The sequence below is a fragment of the Oreochromis niloticus genome, unplaced genomic scaffold (genome assembly GCF_001858045.2).
Source record: "Oreochromis niloticus isolate F11D_XX unplaced genomic scaffold, O_niloticus_UMD_NMBU tig00008110_pilon, whole genome shotgun sequence".
Taxonomy (NCBI): Eukaryota; Metazoa; Chordata; class Actinopteri; order Cichliformes; family Cichlidae; genus Oreochromis; species Oreochromis niloticus.
This window is the reverse complement of record NW_020328981.1, coordinates 19,247-41,910: the sequence shown is the minus strand read 5'-3', so window position 1 is coordinate 41,910 and position 22,664 is coordinate 19,247. Positions and strand designations below refer to the sequence as shown.

General features: G+C 42.8%; 2 protein-coding genes across 4 annotated transcripts; both read right to left on the bottom strand.

Annotated features, from left to right (window-relative positions):
- Nucleotides 1–316: 316 nt before the first annotated feature.
- On the bottom strand, nucleotides 317–9,559 carry LOC102083008 (uncharacterized). Its single transcript, XM_005466327.3, has 11 exons — nucleotides 9,381–9,559; nucleotides 9,091–9,287; nucleotides 8,440–8,580; nucleotides 7,891–8,035; nucleotides 7,610–7,787; nucleotides 7,098–7,239; nucleotides 6,122–6,265; nucleotides 2,078–2,154; nucleotides 813–867; nucleotides 614–635; nucleotides 317–439 (listed from the first exon to the last, which is right to left on the bottom strand). The coding sequence occupies exons 1-10, from the start codon at nucleotides 9,516–9,518 to the stop codon at nucleotides 632–634; spliced, it is 1,221 nt and encodes a 406-aa protein (XP_005466384.1). The 5' UTR covers nucleotides 9,519–9,559; the 3' UTR covers nucleotides 317–439; nucleotides 614–631.
- A 4,214-nt stretch (nucleotides 9,560–13,773) lies between these two features.
- On the bottom strand, nucleotides 13,774–21,616 carry LOC106097233 (uncharacterized). Of its 3 annotated transcripts, XR_002060868.1 has the most exons (6): nucleotides 21,344–21,616; nucleotides 21,201–21,259; nucleotides 20,888–21,122; nucleotides 14,082–14,241; nucleotides 13,939–13,997; nucleotides 13,774–13,860 (listed from the first exon to the last, which is right to left on the bottom strand). XR_002060868.1 is itself a non-coding variant. In XM_019356320.2 (3 exons), exon 1 carries the CDS (start codon nucleotides 20,540–20,542, stop codon nucleotides 14,399–14,401), a length of 6,144 nt encoding a protein of 2,047 aa, XP_019211865.1. In that variant the 5' UTR covers nucleotides 20,543–20,706; the 3' UTR covers nucleotides 13,774–13,860; nucleotides 13,939–13,997; nucleotides 14,082–14,398. The 3 variants fall into 3 exon arrangements, 1 of the variants encoding a protein (XP_019211865.1); XR_002060869.1 differs by lacking the exon at nucleotides 14,082–14,241; XM_019356320.2 differs by lacking the exons at nucleotides 20,888–21,122; nucleotides 21,201–21,259; nucleotides 21,344–21,616 and having other exon boundaries at nucleotides 14,082–20,706.
- Nucleotides 21,617–22,664: the final 1,048 nt, after the last annotated feature.

Below are 22,664 nucleotides of genomic sequence, written 5' to 3'. Positions count from 1 at the left end.
TCTACTACAGTTCAATCATTGAAAATTACACTGATCAGCATACTTTGTGGAAATTCCAGATTACATCATGGCAAAAGCACTTTTCAGACCCCTCACCCATAAAATCACAGGGAAAATAAAAAAAAAAACATTAAAAGCATCGATAAAATGAACAGAATGACAGAATCAGATAAATTCAGATAAGATAAAATAACTAGATAAAATTAGATATTTAACATTGCACTTTAAATTGAATCTGAAATTAATCAATTTGATTACATTGGTTGGAACATAAAGAAAAAGCTTGAAAAATTTTATTAGTAAAGATATTTGTGTGGCTAAAAAAATAGTGAAAATAATATCTGGAATCTGGAAAGTGAAGATTTCCCTGCAGAGTCAGATGTTGTAACAGTAGAGGGCACTGCAGCTGCATCGATCCAGAGTCAGATACATCTTCAATCTAAGAAGGAAATTAGAAACAGTGCTTTCATAGAAAATATACATATATTTTAATTTTTTAATTTAACTTTTAGTAGTACTATTAGTGCTTTTAGTACTATAACTTTCCCTTAGTGGTAAAAAGCAGTTATGCGATACTGTGGTAGAAATTCCAATTACAGAAGAAGAGACTTACCTCTTATTATATCCATATTCATCTGAGACAAGAGACAAAAACTTAGCATCAGAATGATAATCAAAAGAGTTAATTTTGTTTTTGGTTAAAAGATAATAATAATAATATTAATAACTTTACAGGCCTAACACTTTGTTAAAAATACACAAAATGTCAAATTTAGGCAAAACAAAATGTAAATATGCAGACTCATACTTACATGGAAGGGAAGGGAAGAATAAGAGCTGAAATGAAAGATCCCACGACCAGGACAACTAAAACAAGCAGAAAATCGTTAAGGAACTGATCAACAAAACAGACTTTTCATTTAAAAACACACAAAGATTTAGTCGACCTGATTGGCTGAGAAATGCTGTCACGAAGGTTTAAGAACTATATCTATATTGCCTCTGGTTACATTTAAAAAGGTGCTGAATACCCTTTTATAAAAGCAGGGCCCTGGCAACACAAATCCTTTTATTAGCAGGTAATATTCACAAGCAGCCATAAAGTTGACTCAAAATAAAGTTAGGTGTAGCCTTGTTAGTGTTCTCCCAGTTGAAATTCTACAATCAGATATTCAGGAACACAGCTGGTGTAGATTTGTATGACTGACAATTGGTGCAGGAGTAATATGAAAGGTCACAGTGCACAACACAAACATCAAATAAATAAAAAGATGAAGACTAAATGCGAGACAAGACAGAGAAAGTTGATTTGAAAATACTGATCTTGAAATTATTTAGAACCAACAAAAACACATTTTTATTTATAATAGGGCTACAAGGAAACCATGTTGCTTAATGATTTTTGTACAACCAACAATCCCCCTGTTAGAGGAGGCAACAGTTTGCTGCACCGTTAGCAGCGACTTTTTAAATTTGGTAACGAGTCCATGATGTTTTTTAAACAGTTAATTTTTTTGAGGAAATGTTAAATATCATAATGGCCTGTTAACAGCAGAATGAGCTACTAGCATGTTAGCTGGTGAACACCAGAGCTTTCCCAAACTGGCTAACAGAAAATAATTCCCAAACATGATAATCTATTTTCTTGGAGGTAGAAATGATTTTCTGTTAGCTATTTGTTGAACAGTCTGGTGTTCACCAGCTAACTTGCTAGCATGGAACTTTACTTTCTTTTTTTAGTCTTAGCCGGAGTTTGATTTTAGCTAGCAGCTCGAGAACAAATCTGTGGCATTTGTATAGACTCAATGCATTTAGGTATTGTGTTTTCTGTGTAATTTTGAATACTCTGACCAGGAAATAAAACGTTGACTGTTTTATTTAAATAATAAATAAATCATCTACAATGATTTTAGATGCTTTTACCTTTTAATTTCTAATTAGTGAATCTTGCAACAATATCAAAGTTATTTAGAAATACACAAATTAATGTAGTTGAAGTTGAATTAATTGAAACTGACAAAAAATGTTACAGATTTTATATATTTGTTAACAGTTACTTTCTGTCATTGATACTTACAAGCTGAAGCACTGGCTGGGGCGCCATTTCGAACAGTCACACTGACACATCGAAGATCTGAGTGATACTTTGTTTCCCTACAGAAATAAATCAGACCAGTGATTCCACTATTTCCTTTAGATTACATTGTATTCTAAGATTGCCTTTTCAGTTAAAGACACAAATGACATGCAATTTGGGTCTGTTTGATAAACATTTCTAGATGAGCTTTAGTTTGTTGCTGATAGTAGACTCATACACTGATCTGCCTGATCAAAGCATTTTCTGTACTGCAACTTTAAAGGACTTTTGCTTTCCCTTCTAACAGGTAAGATATTTTTCCTGTTTCAGTATGTTTACTTGTCCTTACATAAACTTGTAATCTGATCAGATAAAAAAAAAAACAACTAGGACAGCTAAACCAGTCAGTCATCAATCTTCGGTGTAACACATTCCAAAGTAACATGTTACTGCAATCAGATTGTATTTTCACTAAAGCAATAATATATATTTATGGTTCTAAATTTAGTAATAACATATATAGTTACAATTTTGTTACAAAGGTAACACATGCTTTGTATAATAAGATAATTAAACATATCACATTCAGCAAAAAAACCTTCTACTTTCTCTAAATGTTTTCCCATACCATCCATCCTCATCCGCTTTATCCGAGGTCGGGTCGCGGGGGCAGCAGCCTAAGCAGAGAAGCCCAGACCTCCCTCTCCCCAGCCACCTCCTCCAGCTCATCCGGGGGAACACCAAGGCGTTCCCAGGCCAGCCGAGAGATATAATCTCTCCAGCGCGTCCTGGGTCTGCCCCAGGGCCTCCTCCCGGTGGGACATGCCCGGAACACCTCACCCAGGAGGCGCCCAGGGGGCATCCTTGTCAGATGCCCGAACCACCTCAACTGGCTCCTTTCGATGTGGAGGAGCAGCGGCTCTACTCTGAGCCCTCCCGGATGGCCGAACTTCTCACCCTATCTCTAAGGGAGAGGCCAGCCACCCTTCGGAGGAAGCTCATTTCTGCCGCTTGTATCCGCGATCTCGTTCTTTCGGTCACTACCCACAGCTCGTGGCCATAGGTGAGGGTAGGGACGTAGATCGACCGGTAAATTGAGAGCTTCGCTTTTACACTCAGCTCCCTCTTCACCACGACGGACCGGTGCAGCGTCCGCATCACTGCAGCCGCAGCACCAATCCGTCTGTCGATCTCCGGCTCCCTTCTCCCATCACTCGCGAACAAGACCCCGAGATACTTAAACTCCTCCACTTGGGGCAGGAACTCATCCCCGACCCGGAGTGGGCACTCCACCCTTTTCCGGCTGAGAACCATGGCCTCAGATTTGGAGGTGCTGATCCTCATTCCCGCAGCTTCACACTCGGCTGCGAACCGTTCCAGTGCGAGCTGGAGGCCCCCACCCGATGAAGCCATCAGAACCACATCATCCGCAAAAAGCAGAGATGAGATTCTGAGGCCACCGAAGTGAAAGCCCTCCGCCACTTGGCTGCGCCTAGAAATCCTGTCCATAAAAATTATGAACAGAATCGGTGATAAAGGGCAGCCCTGGCGGAGCCCATCACCCACCGGAAACGAGTCCGACTTATTGCCGGCAATGCGAACCAAACTCTTACAACGGTTGTATAGGGATCGAATGGCCCGTAGCAATGGGCCAGACACCCCATACTCCCGCAACACCTCCCACAGGACACCCCGAGGGACACGGTCGAATGCCTTCTCCAAGTCCACAAAACACATGTAGACTGGTTGGGCAAACTCCCATGCACCCTCAAGTATCCTCGAGAGGATAAAGAGCTGGTCCAGTGTTCCGCGACCAGGACGAAAACCGCATTGTTCCTCCTGTATCCGAGGTTCGACTAACGGACGAACTCTCCTTTCCAGCACCCTGGCATAGACTTTCCCAGGGAGGCTGAGGAGTGTGATCCCCCTGTAGTTGGAACACACCCTCCGGTCTCCCTTCTTAAAGATGGGGACCACCACCCCGGTCTGCCAGTCCAGGGGTACTGCCCCTGATCTCCACGCAACATTGTAGAGGCGTGTCAACCAGGACAGCCCTACAACGTCCAGAGCCTTCAGGAACTCGGGGCGGACCTCATCAACACCAGGGGCTCTGCCACCGAGGAGTTGTTTAACTGCCTCAGTGACCTCGACCCCAGAAATTGGCGGGTCATTCCCCTCATCCCCAGACTCTGCTTCCTCCTCGGAAGACGTGTCAGTGGGATTAAGGAGGTCCTCGAAGTATTCCTTCCACCGTCTGACAATTTTCTCAGTCGACGTCAGCAGCGCACCGCCAGCACTATACACAGTGCAGGTAGAGCACCGCTTTCCCCTCCTGAGACGCCTGACGGTTTGCCAGAATCTCTTCGAGGCAGTCCGAAAGTCTTTTTCCATGGCCTCTCCGAACTCCTCCCACACCCGAGTTTTTGCTTCAGCCACTGCCCGAGCCGCATTCCGCTTGGCCTGTCGATACCTGTCAGCTGCCTCCGGAGTCCCACAGGCTAACCAAGCCCGATAGGATTCCTTCTTCAGCCTGGTGGCTCCCTTCACCTCTGGTGTCCACCATTTGGTTCGGGGATTACCACCACGGCAGGCACCAACCACCTTGCGGCCGCAGCTCAATGCAGCAGCTTCGGCAATGGAGACGCTGAACATGGTCCATTCGGACTCAATGTCCCCAGTCTCCCTCGGAATGTTGTTGAAGCTCTGCCGGAGGTGTGCGTTGAAGATCTCGCGGACTGGGGCCTCTGCTAGACGTTCCCAGCACACCCTCACTACGCGTTTAGGTGCACCGGGTCTGTCCAGCGTCCTCCCCCGCCACCTGATCCAACTCACCACCAGGTGGTGATCAGTTGACAGCTCAGCCCCTCTCTTTACCCGAGTGTCCAGAACATATGGTCGCAGGTCTGGTGATACGATTACAAAATCGATCATCGACCTGCGGCCTAGAGCATCCTGGTGCCACGTGCACTTATGGACACTCTTATGTTCGAACAAGGTGTTTGTTATGGCCAAACTGTGATTTGCACAGAAGTCCAATAACAAAACACCACTCGGGTTCAGATCAGGGAGGCCGTTCCTCCCAATCACGCCCCTCCAGGTCTCGCTGTCGTTACCCACGTGAGCATTGAAGTCTCCCAGTAGGACAACAGAGTCTCCAGGTGGGGCACCTTCCAGCACCCCCCCAGGGACTCTAAGAAGGCTGGGTACTCTGAGCTGCCACTCGGCGCATAAGCGCAGATGACAGTCAGGACCCGTTCCCCGACCCTAAGGCGCAGGGAACAAACCCTCTCATCCACCGGGAAAAACCCCAACGTACCGGCAGCAAGCCGGGGGATATTAGAATACCCACCCCAGCCCGCCGCCTCTCACCAGGGGCAACTCCAGACTGAGACAGAGTCCAGCCCCTCTCCAGGAGACTGGTTCCAGAGCCCAAGCCATGCGTAGAGGTGAGCCCAACTATATCTAGCCGGTACTTCTCAACCTCACGCACTAACTCAGGCTCCTTCCCCACCAGAGAGGTGACATTCCATGTCCCTATTGCCAGTCTTGGCAGCCGGGGATCGGTCCGCCAGGGCCTCCGCTCCTGGCCGCCGCCCGACACACAATGCACCCGACCCCTATGGCGCCTCCTGCGGGTGGTGGGCCTGCGGGAGGATGGGCCCATGTCTCCTCTTCGGGCTGTGCCCGGCCGAGCCCCATGGACTAAGGCCCGGCCACCAGACGCTCGCCCTCGGGCACCCTCCCCGGGCCTGGCTCCAGGGCGGGGCCCCGGTAACCCTATCCCGGGCAGGGTAAACTGTTCCCTCGATGTTCTTTTCATACGGGTCTTCTGAATCGCTCTTTGTCTGGTCCCTCACCCAGGACCAATTTGCCATGGGAGACCCTACCAGGGGGCAAAAGCCCCCAGACAACATAGCCCCTGGGATCCCTGTGACACACAAACCCCTCCACCACGATAAGGTAGCGATTCACGGAGAGGTTTTCCCATACCCTTGCTGAGAATTTTTTAAGGTTAAAGTAAAAGTAAGGTACTTGGTTACTGACTTGGAAAGTGCCTGGACAACAAAGCAGAAGGGCTGACTTTCTCCATCCTGTCTTTCAGACGGTGTCCATCTCAGGGTGAACTGTGCTGGTCCAGTTTTACTCTGAATTGTATTATACGGTCCGCTGAACAGCAGCTCAGAGATGCTTCAACAAAAAGAAAAGCAAAAGATTCATCAACTTAACTTTTAAAGCTTCCTCAACTACAAACAAAGTGTTTTTCTGTGAAATAGCACCACATCTCTTCCTTTCTCCTGCCATCTGAGTAATTTAAGCACATTTTCGTATGGCTTTTAAGTTAATGAGCTAGGTTTTACTTGCGTACTTTTACTATTCATTTGCATTAAAAAATAGCAGTATGATGGGCTGGTGGTTAGCACTGAAGGTCCTGACTTTGACTCCACCACCTGGCATTCTCTCCCCTTGTTTGTGTGAGTTCTCTCTCGTTAGTCTGGCTTCCTCCCACAGTACAAAGACAAAAAGTCAGTGGGGTTAGGTTAATTGGTGAATCTAAGTTGCCCATAACATGTGAGTAAATGCAAAAGGTTGTCGGTCTCTCTGTATTAGCCCTGCATCAGGCAGGTGTACCCCGTCTCTTGCCTTATGGTAGCTGATGAGAAGCAGAGGAGGATAGATGCATTAAAGTACTATTAAACTTAAAAAGAATTTGAATTCTCATTAGGTTAAATGTGTGTCTCTTGATATATGCTGCTGTATTTTTATATCTCATACAGCCTTATATATATATGTGGCAATGTTACGCTCTTACGGGTCTTGTTAAACCTGTATTGTGTGCCAGTGCAGGACTGATGCACAGATTAAACACAAAGCAACTGATAAAATCTTGACTTGATTAGTTGACAGAAACATGACAGGAACCCACTGATGTGTGAATGTATTTCTTGTCTAACCTGAAACAGTAGTACATAGTAGTTAACCTTACTGTAACATCTAACTTGTGTGTTTTCCTTTGACTTACGTGGAGCTTTGTGCCTCAGCACTGATGCTGATTTCCAGAGCCTTATTAACAGGGGTGTAGAGCTGAGCTCTGTTGGCTGGGGTTGGAGGCAAGAATTTAGGCAAGAAGTCTCCTTCTGTGCAGGATGGCACAGCAGGATCCACTGAAACGTGACCAAAAAAAAAGTCAACTAAATTTTCAAAGCAGGTCAAGTAAAAAAACAATTTGTGCACCTGTTGGTTAGATTGCTTTTTCTGGTTCAGAGGATGAATCCTAACATTATTTGTGGTCGAACCTCTTTGTCATTAAGAATTTTGTGTTATCACATACTGCCCCCCCCAAAAAGAAATCATGACCTGCACCTATTATTAGCTCATTTAGTATCTGCTGCTGAAACATTTTTAAACTGCTCTTGAGACGTTAGATATTGCAATATTTTCACTCAATATGATAAATACCCTGAATAGTGACAAGATTTCAAACTTAACAGCAGGTATTTGAGTTTTTTGTGGTATTAAAATATGGAATTTTACCTAATAGAACAAACTGGACGGGTACTCTGCTTAGAATGTCATTGGGAGTAATTTTAGTTTCTGTGCCGTTGATTCCAGTCATGGTGATGTTCTCCCTGGGAAAGTCCTCCATCAGCACCTGTACTGCATATGCACCTTCATTACTGCTGTCGGTGGGGCTAAACGATAGACTACAAGACTGCAAGGAGACAAAAAATGGACATGAAGCCAAATAACCAAAACATTTTTTGGGACAGCTATCCTTCTGTCTCCTGTGACTTTAGATTAACAGTTACACTCACTGTTGACAGGTTAAGGACAGATGGTGGATTGCAGGGGTTACACTCTGGCGGTAATTGTAATGGCTTTCCATATCTGCATTTAACCTCATCTCCATCAGGATCAAACATCAATAAGTCGAGTTTTCTCTGACAGTTTGAAGGAACTCTGAGAGAGTACGAAATTAAATCTTGTCATTTTCTTGTATTCATTTCAAAGTTTGTGTAGTCCTTCATGCATTCATGCTTGAAAACTGAAAAAAATAACCACAGCCTCATCACTGGAAATGTCATAGTTTTTACCAGGGTGCAGAGTCATTAAGTGTTTCTTGTATTTCAAAATTCATTCAGATTTTGCTTTTATATTGAACCAGCTTTGACCAAAGAGATAATGTCAGCATTGCAACTGAGATTGCTGGGGAATTATTTGATAAGAACTCGTTTATATATAGTAATAACTTCAGATTTAGATTTTGTTGTTATTTTGGGTATAGATTTTAACCTGGAGAGTGGCACTCTGCCAACCATGTTTGCTGAATATATAAGAGAGACACAAGCAGTGAGCAAGCTTACCTTACAACCGGGATGATGGTTGACTGGGGTGAGGAGTTTTCTTTGCCAATGTCAGAGCGGTTCCTCTGGTCTAGTAATACCACAGTTCCCCAAGATGAAATGGTATTTTTGATGCCTTCTACCCAGTTACCGACAGTGTATCTTTAATGGAAAGGGTAGAAAAGTCCACTTTCAGTGTGCTGCACAGTTTATAGATATGTACTAATTGTGCAGATATCAAACTCCAACATGTTATATATACATTTATATGTGTGTGTGTGTGTGTGTGTGTGTGTGTGTGTGTGTGTGTGTGTGTGTACACACGCATATATTTATACAAATGTGGCAAAAGTCCAGAATCTCTGTGCTTATCTTAAGTAGAAGTACACATACTAGTGTTAAAAAATATCCTAGTAAAAGCTGAAGTACTGATCCCACTTCTTCACTCAAGTAAAAGTAAAAAGGTACACCCTCTGAAGTATACTCAAAGTAAGAAAGTAGCTATTTGGAGGAAGTTTATAAGTTATTTTTGTACTAACTGAGCCTTGTCCTGTAGTAATGTAATATTATATATATATATAGAGAGAGAGAGAGAGTTTGGGTTTTCTTATCCTCCAGTTATCATAAAAAGACCATTTGATTTCATTTTGAACATTACTTAGGCACACTCACGCAATCACTAAGATGTCATCATTTTTATAGGTAATCCCCGGAATAATGAGGATAGTCTCCATCTGACACCACTCTCCGGTGCTTTCCTCATCAACGGTGCCCACTGAAAAGTTTGAATAGTCACAATTGCTATTGAAGCAAAACAATGTGGAACCGTTGTAACAGACACGGGTGTTCACCATGGCACGATGGGTCATCTGTAGATTTAGAACGAAGCTTTGTTTACTGAGGTCGCTAAAATTTTAAAAAGGCTTACAATTTTAAAAAAAACAAAACATAAGTGTACATACCAAGGCAGATCCATTTACAAAAGTGTTTTTGGGGAAGGAGGTGAATGTGCCGTAAAAATAACCCCCCTGAGTGCTGAAGAAATCAGAAGCCTGTGTCCAGCAGACCATCACCAGCAGCAGTTGCAGAGAGAGCAACATAGTGAATCTGTTTGTCTGACTTTACAAAGACAGTAAATTATTAACAACACCACCTGTACCTCACAGAACACAGCTCCTATCTGACTTACTCTCCTTTTATGTATTTGCAACCCACATACCTTACAATAAACTGAACATGACCTGGTATGAGGAAGTATTTCATCTTCACAAGACATCAGAAAGGACAAAGGACTATGGACACTGAATTCACATGCCTCAACCAACTCAACTATAAAATAAGTGTTTAAATGGATTCTTTATTAACACTTTCATTTATTTTAAGCATTTACATTTGTTTTTAAGACTATTTTCTCTATTTATTTGAGAAACAGAGAAAAACACACAGCGAGCATGGTCAAAGCAGAGGAGCTAAGACAGCAAACTAAACTATAGAAATAAAAGCACAAGATTATAGAAACCAACCAATCCACAATTTGGTGTGTATATGTGTAAGTGTACATTATTTATTGCAGTTGAAATGACTGGAGATGGTAATGAAGCAATATTAATTATCAGCTCTAGTTCAGCAAGCATAGACAGAAAAACTGTCTGTTTGATCCTGCGTAGCAAGACAACTGGCAAAACATTAATTCATTGAACTAAATAATAAAAAGTAAATTTCATTTGGCACACATTGTTAAAGCAAATAATACACATGATTGAGATGTCCATTAGACTACTTTATTCTAAAAGGCAAAGACAATCACTGCATCAGGAGATAATGTAAAGTGAGCTCACACAATCTTAATTTGCTGCTCTGGAAAGAGTGAACAAGAAGGCGATTTGGTATCTGTTATCTGTTCTGATCAGTGAAATCTTTCTTTTTAAAATCGAAAGCAGAGATAAGAGAGATGTCAGAGAATGTGAACTATCTGATAAAGACTGAGATAAACATGACATCACTGCTTTGTTGCATTGTCTGAGATGTTGTCTGTGGGTTTTTTTTTTTTTTTTACAAAAGCTGCAACTGAGTCGGATAACTAGAGCATTTCTCAACAAAAACGGAAGCATTGTTATCTGAGATCAGCTAATTTTGGATGCCTTTAAAAATAGAAAGTACATGAACTAACTACGGTTAGTTCATTATTATTATTTTCCTGGGGAAAACAACTTACTGACCTTTCTAAAATCTCTCTTTTAATGGGAAGAAACCTCTTTTATCTCTTACCCCAACCAGTCACTATTTGCCAACAGGAAGTCAATGAAGAAAGGCCAGTACAGGAGAAATCTGCTCTCTCTAGTATAGAATCTTATGGTCAACAATATTGAACGGTGCACTGAGGTCTAGCAGGACAAGCACAGAGTTGAGTCCACTGTCAGACACATACAGTGGCTTGCAAAAGTATTCGGCCCCCTTGAACTTTTCCACATTTTGTCACATTACAGCCACAAACATGAATCAATTTTATTGGAATTCCACGTGAAAGACCAAAACAACGTGGTGTCACATGAGAAGTGGAACGAAAATCATACATGATTGCAAACATTTTTTACAAATAAAAAACTGAAAAGTGGGGTGTGCGTAATTATTCAGCCCCCTGAGTCAATACTTTGTAGAACCACCTTTTGCTGCAATTACAGCTGCCAGTCATTTAGGGTATGTCTCTACCAGCTTTGCACATCTAGAGACTGAAATTCTTGCCCATTCTTCTTTGCAAAACAGTTTCAGGTCAGTCAGATTAGATGGACAGCTAACAGTCTAACAGCGCCGTGTTCCTCTGCGGACCGTGTACTCCCGCACCATCTGGTCCATCACATCCACGCCACACTTTGTGGTGTTGTAAAGGGTGACAGTGTTTGGCTTCCTTTTGGTGGTGTTATCAGTCTGAACCACGCTGTGCATGCTGCTAAGAATATAGACTGTCTTCTTCCGTTTGGCCGCATACGCCGGCAGCGTGGCAGCAGAGGTTGAAAACACCTAAGAAATAAGATAAATTGTTATTTCCATAGCACTTTTACACACAATGAAACAAATAAACATAGAACCACAAAAGACCTGCAGCCTACCTGAGTGGTGAATTCATTGCGATCTGTGTATCTAGCGGATTGAGGAATTTCCCGGCGAATCTTGCTGACTGTGCCGAGGATGGTGGTTTTCCGTCTAAGAAGTTTTTGCGCAAGTGAAAGCGATATGAAGAAATTGTCCGTGGTAACATTTCTGCCCTTGTCTGGGAATGGTTCCATCAGCCTCATCACTACATTTTCAGACAGTCTCTCCCCACTGGGACGATTGGGGTCCTTGCCAAGATATGGGAGGACATTGCAAATGTACTTGGATTTTAGGTCGCAGGCCACCCAAAACTTGATCCCAAACTTGTCAGGTTTACTTGCAATATACTGCAGGAAACAGCACCGAGTCTTTGATGGGAAGAGCTGTTCATCAACGGTGATATGTAGACCAGGGTTGTAGCACGTGATGCAGTTGGTGACAAATGATCCCCACACACTGGAAACTGCAGCGAACTTATCAGTCTTTGCTCGATCACTGCGGGTGGACCTGTCATCAAAGCGTAGGTGTTGCATGATGTCTTGGAAGCGGTTACACGGCATAGTTCCAATGATCTGTGGGTTTCCCAGGTTTGCTGACCAGCAGTCACGTAGTGATGGAACCCTAGTAACCCCCCGCAAGATGACAATTGAAATAAATGCCATTAGTTCAGGGAGGTCCATGAACCAATGAACATCCTCCGTTTGCTGTGCATGTTGAATAGTCCATTCTTGAATGCTATGAAGCATGTCAAGAGTGATGAAACACAGGAAGCTCTGAAGGCGACTCAAGATACTTTTCCTGGCCTTAGCTGTTGGCGCTAAAAGACGTCTGTAGGGTAGTTGCGATTGGTCTGTTCTTGAGGTGGGTGGGCCCAGGTCCCATACCCATAAATCACCCTTTTAAGACTAATTTTACTCACTAAAATCTGTATACACAGACTCAGAAAGAGAAAAGAGAGCGTACAGCGTGAGTGCCAAACTTGGGCCAGAACCAGCCTTCCTAAGGGTCCAATCAGGCCACCTGGGCAGCTTTGGAAAATAAGGAGACTGCAAAGAAGGAGGGTAAAAATGTTGAACTTTGAACTGTTTTTTTTTTTTCAGTATTACAGCCTTCCTACTGACCAACACACCATTCATGGACTGTCATACCACAGCAGAGTAACAGGTGGAGCATTAAAAGACAGAAGCTGAGATGTTTTTGTTGTTAGGTTTCCATTAAAATCAGGAAGGTTGCACACTGTTTACTATAGAATTTACTGTTGTTGTTTTTTTGTTTTTTGTTTTTTTACAGTGGATCCACAAGAAAAAAAAAACAGGACACTTTCTGTGAATTAAAAAAAAACAAAACATTTATGTTTTTCTAATAATGGGATACAGTTTGTGAGCTGCCAGTGCTTTTCTTCTATAATCCTTCAGGTGACACCAAGAGAGCTGTGCTGCAGGTTTCTCTGATTTACTACAGCAGCATTTCATAATATGGACAAACTGAGGCGTACTGTTAAAGCTGCACTTGTTTTTCTTCAGACATGTCTGGGACTGAAGGTGTAATTATCTTCACTGAAACAAAGGAGAATAACTTGGATTTTTGTTGTTTTTATGGGGTATTCTGCTGTAGTTTTACTGCTCCAGCAGTAAACACATCTGAGGGCTCGATTGTACCTGAGGAGACACTGGACAGCTTTGTCCTGGTTAATGCTGAGAACCTTAAGAAAGTTTTCTCCACAGTGAGACCCACCACATGTCTTTTAGATCCAATCCCCTCTTCACTTTTTAAAACACTTTATGGATTTTTTGAAGCTGAGCTTTTATACATGATGAATTGCTCTCTTCAGTTGGGTGTCTTCCCTGCTGCCTTTAAAACGGCGGTGGTGAGGCCCCTTCTGAAGAAGAGCAATTTGGATTGCAATGATTTTAATAACTACAGACCTGTATCCAACTTACCATTTTTAAGTAAAATTTTAGAAAAACTTGTTTTTACTCAGATTAATGATTTTCTGAATGATAAACAGATCCTAGAAATATTTCAGTCTGGATTTAGGGTGAACCACAGCACAGAGACCGCTCTCCTAAAGGTTTTAAATGATATTAGATGTAACTGGGACTCCCAAAAGCTCTCAGTCCTGGTGCTACTGGATCTAAGCGCAGCCTTTGATACAGTAGACCACGCTATACTTTTAAACAGACTGAAACACATGGTGGGCCTCTCTGGTGCTGTACACAACTGGTTCACTTCCTATCTCTCAGACAGAACTTTTATGGTGAGTATGGATACATGCTGTAACTCCGAAATGACAACACAGGCACGGCTTCTTCAAGACGGGCGCTTCGCTGCATTTATTGAACGCCGTGAAAACTACAAACACAAAACACAAAGGCTTTAAGCGCTTCAGTCTATCAAAAGTAACATTTGTGCTTTAACAACAAAAATTACCTCGTGGCCGCCTGCCACTTCGGAGGTTCTAGAAGAATATCTTTACAGTCTTGTGCCTTCTAAATTAAACCATAAAATAATTAGAACACTATACATTACAAATTTCACAATATTACAATACAGTTATGGCAAAGGACAAATACCTTGTACAGCTGGTAGACTAACCAGGCCTTTGCAGATAGCTCGCTGAACTCCTTAGCGTGATTATCAACGTGGGCTCACAGTCTATATTGTCACGCCCCAAACCTCGCGATAATAGCGGTGTAATAAAACTTGTTCTTTGTGACAAGATAAACATGTCTCCTATACAAGATAAACACACCTTTACAATATTGTCCACAAAACTGTACAAGCAAGAACATTTTAACTGCTGGAACCATCTATTAAACTTCTTATACATAAGCCATTTCTGTGACACTTACACTCCCACCAAATCACTCATTGTTTGCAATGTGATTTTCTAATGAGTGTCAACATTAGAGTCTGGTTCACTTTGCATGTTAGTCTCCAGTAAAGTCACTACCTTGTGAACAGGTCTTTCCAGATATATCAGCCTTGTCAGTGGTTTCCCCCTGTCAAAGGTAGTTTCACTGGTCTTGAGCTTCACTTTTCGAACCTTGCCATCTGGGCTCTCTATAGCCTCTACTATTAGAGCAAGTTTCCATTTACATCTTGGAGCATTATCATCCTGCAGTATCACGATGTCATTTACTCGCAGGTTTCGTGAGACGTTCTGCCACTTCTGTCGCCGCTGGAGATTTAACAGATACTCTCGCCTCCACCCTTGCCAAAACTCATTTGCTAGAAATTGTACTCTTTTCCATCTTTTGTTCAAGTACAAATCCTCTCTGCAAAACTCTCCTGGAGGTGGAAGAATAACCGAAGACTTCATCGTTAATATGTGATTGGGAGTTAATGGCTCTGGTCCCAAGGGATCATTGAGATACTCGACACTTAAAGGTCTGCTGTTAATGATGGCCATTGTCTCGTAAAGCAGTGTCCTTAGACTAGTTGTATCGAGTCTGTTTGAGAACTTGTCCAGCATTGCTGTCAGTACACTTCGTACTGTTCGAATTTGGCGTTCCCAGACGCCCCCCATGTGGCTAGCTGACGGAACGTTCACCACAAATTCACAACCCATAGCTCTTTGTGGTTCTTGATCCATATCCTTCATTAGCTCCAAAAGTTCTCTTTTGGCGCCCATAAAGTTTGTGCCTTGGTCGCATCTTAATTGCCGGACCGGACCTCTTATAGCTATCAGAACTCGAAGAGCATTCATGAAGGCATCTGTCGATAAGTCATCTAGTGTTTCAATGTGCACAGCTCGTGAACATAAACACGTGAACAATAGTCCATACCTTTTGACTTCCTTTCTTCCTTCCTTTACCATGAATGGACCGAAACAGTCAACACCACAATACGTGAAAGGAGGTGCCGTTTCTGTTCTCACTTCTGGCAAATCTGACATCTGTTGGACATTTGTAGCCTTTCTGTATCTTCTGCACTTAACACAATGGTAAATGTGTGAAGAAACAACACTCCCACATCCTAAAATCCATATGCCATTTGCCCGCAATTCATTTATTGTCATCCCTCTTCCTTGGTGATGTACACGTTCATGGTAGTGTTTGACGAGTAGGGCTGACACATGGGACTCCTTGGGGAGAATTGCAGGGTGTTTTACATCATAGTGTAAAGCTGATTGAGATAATCTTCCTCCCACCCTGAGAACATCTGACCTGTCCAAAAAGGCATTTAACTGCTTTAGTCTGCTGCGCTTGTGCAGGGAATTTTCTCCTTGAGATCTGATCTTCTGTATTTCCTCAGTAAAGACGTCTCTTTGCACTAGCTTGATGATGAATAATTCTGTGTCTTTTCTTTCTTCAAGATCTGTCACGTTGTTCGTTCTTTGTTGAATACCTTTGTACTCTTTGATGAATCGCCTGAGCCTGGCAATAGCCTTGATAGCTCTCGACCAACTGGAGAACTTCTTCAAACGCTCTAGCACTGGGTTTGCTTCCTTTGAATGTACAGTGTGCGTATAGCCTTTACGGACTTCAGGATCCATTTCTTCAACCTCTCCCACCATTTCCTCTCTGACTGGAAGATCTTGTTTCCAAAGAAAATCTGGACCTTTCAACCAGTTTGAATCTTTTAGCTGAGTAGCATTTAAACCTCTTGAGGCCTGATCAGCTGGATTTTCCTCTGAGCTGACATGCTGCCATTTCCCAGGGCTTGTGCTTTGTCTTATTCGTTGAATTCGATTGGCGACAAATGTGTGAAATCTTTTAGCATCATTATTTATGTATGCTAATACGACTTGTGAATCTGTCCAGTAATATTCCTGTAGATTCTGGATGTCTAGTTCTCGTTTGATCACATCTGCGATGCGAACTGAAGTCACGGCCGATGACAGTTCGAGCCTTGGGATGGTCGTTTGCTTAATGGGTGTAACTCTTGCCTTGCCCATGACGAGTGCACAACTGACCTGTCCTTCTCTGCCCTTTGCTCTGAGGTATGAACATGCGCCATAACCACTGAGGCTCGCATCTGAGAAACTGTGCAATTCGTACTGCACAATGTCAGCAACTTGTGAGTAGCTTCGTGGGATCTTCAGAGCTGCCAACTTGGGCAGGTCTCTCAACCATGCTTCCCATTGTGGGAAAATGTGATCTGGGAGATCCTCGTCCCAATTAATTTTGTCCTTGCACAACGTTTGGAGTATTTGCTTTCCAATTAATATGAATGGGGCAACGAACCCAAGGGGGTCAAAGACTGAAGCAACAATCGAGAGCACCCCTCTCCTTGTCAATGGGTTGTCTTTAACTTGGACTCTGAATTGGAATTCATCTGCCTCTATGCACCATTGTACTCCAAGTGCACGTTCAATGTGGAGTTCTCCAAGAGCCATGTCCTGGTCTTTGGCTTTAGCTTGTTCGTCTTGGGGAATAGCTGCCAGCACTTCTTTATCGTTTGACACAAACTTATGCAGATGTAGGTTGCCTGTTTGACAAAGTGCCCTTGACTCTTTTACCAACTGTATGGCTTCGACTGTTGATGTCACACTAGCAAGTCCGTCATCAACGTAAAAACCTCTTTGGATGAATTCAATAGTCTCTTTGCTGAATCTGTCTCTACCTTGAGAAGCAATGTGTTTGAGTCCGAAATTGCAGCATCCGGGAGATGAAGCTGCTCCGAAAAGATGCACTCTCATCCTGTACACTGAAGGCTCAGAGTTTAAATCGCCTTTGTCCCACCAAAGAAATCTCAAATAGTCTTGATGCTCCTTGATGACATGGAATTGGTGGAACATCCTCTCCACGTCACACATGATGGCGATGGGGCCCTTTCTGAATCTACATAACACTCCGATCAGTGCGTTGGTAAGATCTGGTCCAGTCAGAAGGTGTTCGTTAAGAGATGTTCCCTGGAACCGGGCCGAACAATCAAAAACCACACGTATCTTTTCAGGTTTGTGGGGGTGGTAGACCCCATGGTGCGGTATATACCATGCTGCCTCATTATCCAGTTCTTGCTCTGGGACCTTCTCTGCGTCTCCACGGGCTATGATGTCGTCCATGAACTTGACGTAATCTTCATAGTATTTCTTATCTCTTCTGAGCCGACGTTCCAATGAAGACAGTCTATGCTCAGCACATTGTTTGTTGTTTGGAAGATTTGGGTTGTCAGTTTTGAATGGCAACGGGAGTTCATAGTGACCGTTTTCCTTTTGCCTTATGCCTTTGGTCACCTTGGACATGAACAAAATGTCTTCCTGAGAGACTGGATTGTCATCTGTTGCATGCTCAGAGAAATCAGATCCCAAAGCCTTTATTACATCAACTGGACCAACTTCCTTCACTTGAGTTCTGCATACAAAATGCACTTCTTGCTTGAGTTCAACTGCTTGTTGTACTGCAGGAGTAACTTCTCGAACAATGATTCTGTGGCTTATGCCAATATCATCATTGTGATTTTGAACTTGAGACATACAACCAACTATGCTCCAGCCGAGATCAGTTAGCTGTGCGTAAGGCTGATTCTCCTCACCTGCAATGACTTCCCGTGGCAGAAGGGCTTGCTGACAGTTATAGCCGAGAAGCAGACCAACTTCGCATTCAAGCATCGGAGGTAACCTATCTGCCAGCCTTTCGAGGTGAGGCCAACTCAAAGCAGTTTCAGACGTCGGGATGTGTGATCTGTTCACAGGGATGAACTCTCTTGTATAAACCGGTGGCAATGTAATTCTCTTTTCCTGCTTGTAACCTCTAACTTGAAGATTTACCAGTTTCTCACATGGTATGACTGTTGACTTGGCGGACATGGTTGATAGTCTTAGATGAGCCTTATTCTTATCTGTGTCGAGATCCTGGGCTACTTCATCCAAGATGAAGGATGTATCGCTCTGAGAATCGAGAAGGGCATATACTAGAACTTCTCTCTCTGGGTGATTTTTTGAGGAAACCCAGACAGGTAGAATGGAGGATGTCAGTGTGCTCGAAGTTACTTGAGTTACTCTGTTAGAGATTGCAGTTGCTGGTTCATCTCCTTCGTCCTTGTCTTGAGAATTATCATTCGTTGCAGGCATTATCCTTTTACGCTCTACAAACTTGTCATCATGCAGACATGTGGGATGCTTCTTCTGGCATTTCTCACACGTATTCCTTTTATCACACTTCTTAGAATGATGTCCCCCCTTTAAACATCCAAAACACAGCCTTTCTGCTTGCACAAACTTGATACGATCCTGGACTGATTTTTCCGTGAATTTGAAACATTTGTCCAGTGTGTGACCATTTCTTTTGCAGTAAAGGCAAGTCACAGGATTCATGTGACTTGAGTTGGTTAAGTGACTTGAAGTTGTCGTTAATGTTTTAGCTCGAATGACTTGGCTGCGTGAGTGTTTGGGCTTACTGATTTCCAAACCCTTGAGTGCTTGCATTGAAGCTATGGGGTCACATGCTAGGTCTGCTTCAGTGGATACAAAATCTGTAAACATGTGAAATGATGGATACTCTCCATTAAGGGTTTTTCTTATTTTCATCGCTGCGCGATTCCATCTTGTTGTCAACCAGTCTGGAAGTTTCAGCAAGAGTTTCTGAATTTCCATACAGTCATTGAGAACCTCTAATGTCTTTATGTGTGGCATCGCAGCTTCACAACTTCTAAGGAAGTCAGCAAACTCTCTCAACTCACTTCCATCTTTGGAGCTTATTTTAGGCCAACTGTGAAGTTTGTCTCTGAAGCATTTTCCTATAGTGAATAGATCCCCAAAGCGCCTTTCCAGCACTTCCCAAGCTGCGTCATATGCTTCATCTGTGCCCACCAGGAGAAATCCTTCGACCACTCTCTTTGCGGGTCCACCAAGGTACTTCCTGAGATAATAGAGTCTTTCGTTCTTTGGAATGTTTTTTCTTTCAATCAAAGTCTCAAATGACAACTGCCAGTCCTTGAACTTTAAAGGGTCACCAGTGAACAGTGCAGGTTCTGGAGTTGGAAGACGATTAGCACTTATTGCGTCTGCTAGTATGCCGACTAGATCCAAGTTTGGCTGTGGATGAGTTGCAGAAGTGGCAGCTTGTGTTTCTTTAGGGATAAATGGCGGACTTGATGCGTTAAGTGCTTGGCCTGTGGTGGCCTTAGGTTGCACACCAGGATTTTGTTGGGCTTGGTTGATGACTGTGGGAGTATGTGGAACAAATGTAGGGCTTGTGGTATTATGGGCTTGGATTGTATTTGGAGCTTGAGAGGGAAATTGCGGTGGAGCAGGAATTGCTGAGGTTTCGCTCCCAGTTTTAATACTGCGCACTAAACTACGACTTTCAGAAATACTCTCAGCTTCTGCGTAAACCTTTACTTTAGCTCTTGCAGCATTCAATTTTTTAACCTCTTCCAAGCGTTCAATCTTTCTGCGCTGCTCCTCCATTGTTTGTTGCCTTTCCAAGTTTTCAAGTTCCAACTTTTGTAGTTCAGCTGCTTCCCTTTCTTGATCCTCCATTACAGCTAATACTTCTTGACACGCAGCTGCCTCAGCCTCTGCTTCTATTCTTTTGATTGTTTGCGAGTATGACTGGCTTGAACCACTTTTAGACCTTCGTGACTTTGACCTTGATTTAGTACTGTCAGATCCTAAGCACGACCCAACATCCGGCCATGGCTCCTCCTCACCATCTGCGAGGTCTCCTTGTAAGTGTTTTTCAGCTCTTCTGACAATGAACGAGGAAAGTGATGTACATGCATCCACTTTGCGTCTTTCATCTGCATCAGGAGTTTGTATTTGCCGTATTTGTTCATAAATGGTTTGTACATCTTTGCAGGCAACATTTACATTGTTGATGAGCTCATTCAGTTCACTCTCGGAAACTTCATTTCCTAATATTACTTTGCTCAATCTTGCTTCATATCTCCATTTTTCAAAAACAACAGCATATCTGTGTTGGAGGCCTTTGAGTTTCTTCTCTTGAAGCTCTTTACCCTTTTCTGTTAGTGTTCTTACTCTTTCACTTTTACGAACAGTCTGTAGTTCTGTAATTTGTTCATCATCATTTTCTTCCACTTCGGTAAGTGGTACAGCATGGTGCTCTTCGAGATCTTTGTCAACCATCTCGTGAATCTAGTTAAATGTCACTGAGCGCACTGTGTTCAGATTTCAAATAATTCTTAAATTTGTGACTTAAGTTACTTTAGGGTTACTGTTACTGTATACTTTAAGTGCACCTTTTCTTAAAGGACCTTGTAAACCTCACTCCAACTGACCTTAAGCAAGTAAACTATTCACCGACCTTAAGCAAGTAAACTATTCACCAAACTACAAAGCATCACCTTGAAGTACAGTAGAAATTAAATAACTTTGACAATCTGTTATAGAAACTTATTGTGGCTCTTTAAACTTGACTTAAACCACTCTTATTCTACTTTTAACGCTGTCCTTTGTTAATTTCCACCTTACTCCAGTTGTGTAACGTTGTTGCTGCTGAGCTTGGCTGCTTGAGAACGGTGAGCTTATGCAATGGCGCCCTCTTGTGTCGCTCCACTTCACCGTCACTCTCTGCAGCTGCCGTCTTCGTAATTAGCTTCTCACCGGCGCTGGCTAGGGCGAGTTTTCACTGTAACTCCGAAATGACAACACAGGCACGGCTTCTTCAAGACGGGCGCTTCGCTGCATTTATTGAACGCCGTGAAAACTACAAACACAAAACACAAAGGCTTTAAGCGCTTCAGTCTATCAAAAGTAACATTTGTGCTTTAACAACAAAAATTACCTCGTGGCCGCCTGCCACTTCGGAGGTTCTAGAAGAATATCTTTACAGTCTTGTGCCTTCTAAATTAAACCATAAAATAATTAGAACACTATACATTACAAATTTCACAATATTACAATACAGTTATGGCAAAGGACAAATACCTTGTACAGCTGGTAGACTAACCAGGCCTTTGCAGATAGCTCGCTGAACTCCTTAGCGTGATTATCAACGTGGGCTCACAGTCTATATTGTCACGCCCCAAACCTCGCGATAATAGCGGTGTAATAAAACTTGTTCTTTGTGACAAGATAAACATGTCTCCTATACAAGATAAACACACCTTTACAATATTGTCCACAAAACTGTACAAGCAAGAACATTTTAACTGCTGGAACCATCTATTAAACTTCTTATACATAAGCCATTTCTGTGACACTTACACATGCTCCTCTATGATCCATAAAATGACATGTGGTGTGCCTCAAGGGTCGGTTTTAGGCCCTGTACTTTTTAATTTGTATATGCTCCCTCTTGGCGGTGTCATCAGGAGGCATGGAGTGAACTTCCACAGTTACGCTGATGATACTCAGCTATATATCTCCGTGTCTCCTGATGACACCAGACCAATGGATGCCCTTTTTAACTGTATTCTAGATATAAAATCTTGGATGGCAGAAAATTTTTTACAGCTTAACCAGGACAAAACTGAAGTTTTAATCATCGGTCCTGAGGCTCAGAGAGAGAAACTCTTGTCTAAATTACAGGCATTTTCACTATGCCCTTCACTACAAGTGAAAAACTTGGGTGTTATTTTTGACTCTGAGCTTGGTTTTATCCCACATAGGGCCGCAGAGGACGTTCATGTTTTTAAAAACAGGCTCAAGACCCACCTTTTTAATTTAGCTTTTAACTAACGTTTATTTATTTTATGCTTATTTATTCTATCCTGTTATTCTATTTATATTAATTTAGTTTTATCTAATATTTATTGATTGTATTCTTATTCATTTTTTATCTTCTTACTCTGTTTATACTTATATTTATATTGTATCCCACTCTTATTTATTTTATCTTTTTATCCTGTTTGTATTCTTATTAGGTCGTATCTCCTGTGTTTCCTCGGAGGGGGCTGTGATCGACCGTGGCTGCTGGGGCTCTGTGGATCCTCTCAGCCTGGCTGGGGGCTTCTTTGCCTCCCTCCTGCTGCGTGCCCAGCCTGGAGGCTGCGGTCTGTGACCGGCTCCCGGTGCAGACAGCTCCCTGTGATAGTGTTTCCTCACTTGGCTAATGCGTACCCAGCCCAATTTTACTCTTTAAGTGTGTGTGTGTGGGGGGGGGGGGGGGGGGGGGGGGGGGGGGGGATGTGTGTATCCATGACCTTTCTGTTAATGAGAGTGTGGGGAATGAGTGGGAGGGTGGGGTGGCTGCTTTTAACCATGTAAAGCACTTTGTGCTACAGTTTTTGTTTTTTTTTTGTATGAA

Excerpts from the sequence above, each read along its gene's own strand:
- LOC106097233 (XM_019356320.2), bottom strand. The coding sequence starts at position 20,542 with ATGGTTGACAAAGATCTCGAAGAGCACCATGCTGTACCACTTACCGAA.
- LOC102083008 (XM_005466327.3), bottom strand. The coding sequence starts at position 9,518 with ATGTTGCTCTCTCTGCAACTGCTGCTGGTGATGGTCTGCTGGACACAG. Across the intron at positions 8,036-8,439 it reads ACCATCATCCCGGTTGTAAG|AGTTCCTTCAAACTGTCAGA; the intron begins GTAAGCTTGCTC and ends GTACTCTCTCAG. Across the intron at positions 6,266-7,097 it reads GCTGAGGCACAAAGCTCCAC|CATCTCTGAGCTGCTGTTCA; the intron begins GTAAGTCAAAGG and ends TTTTTGTTGAAG.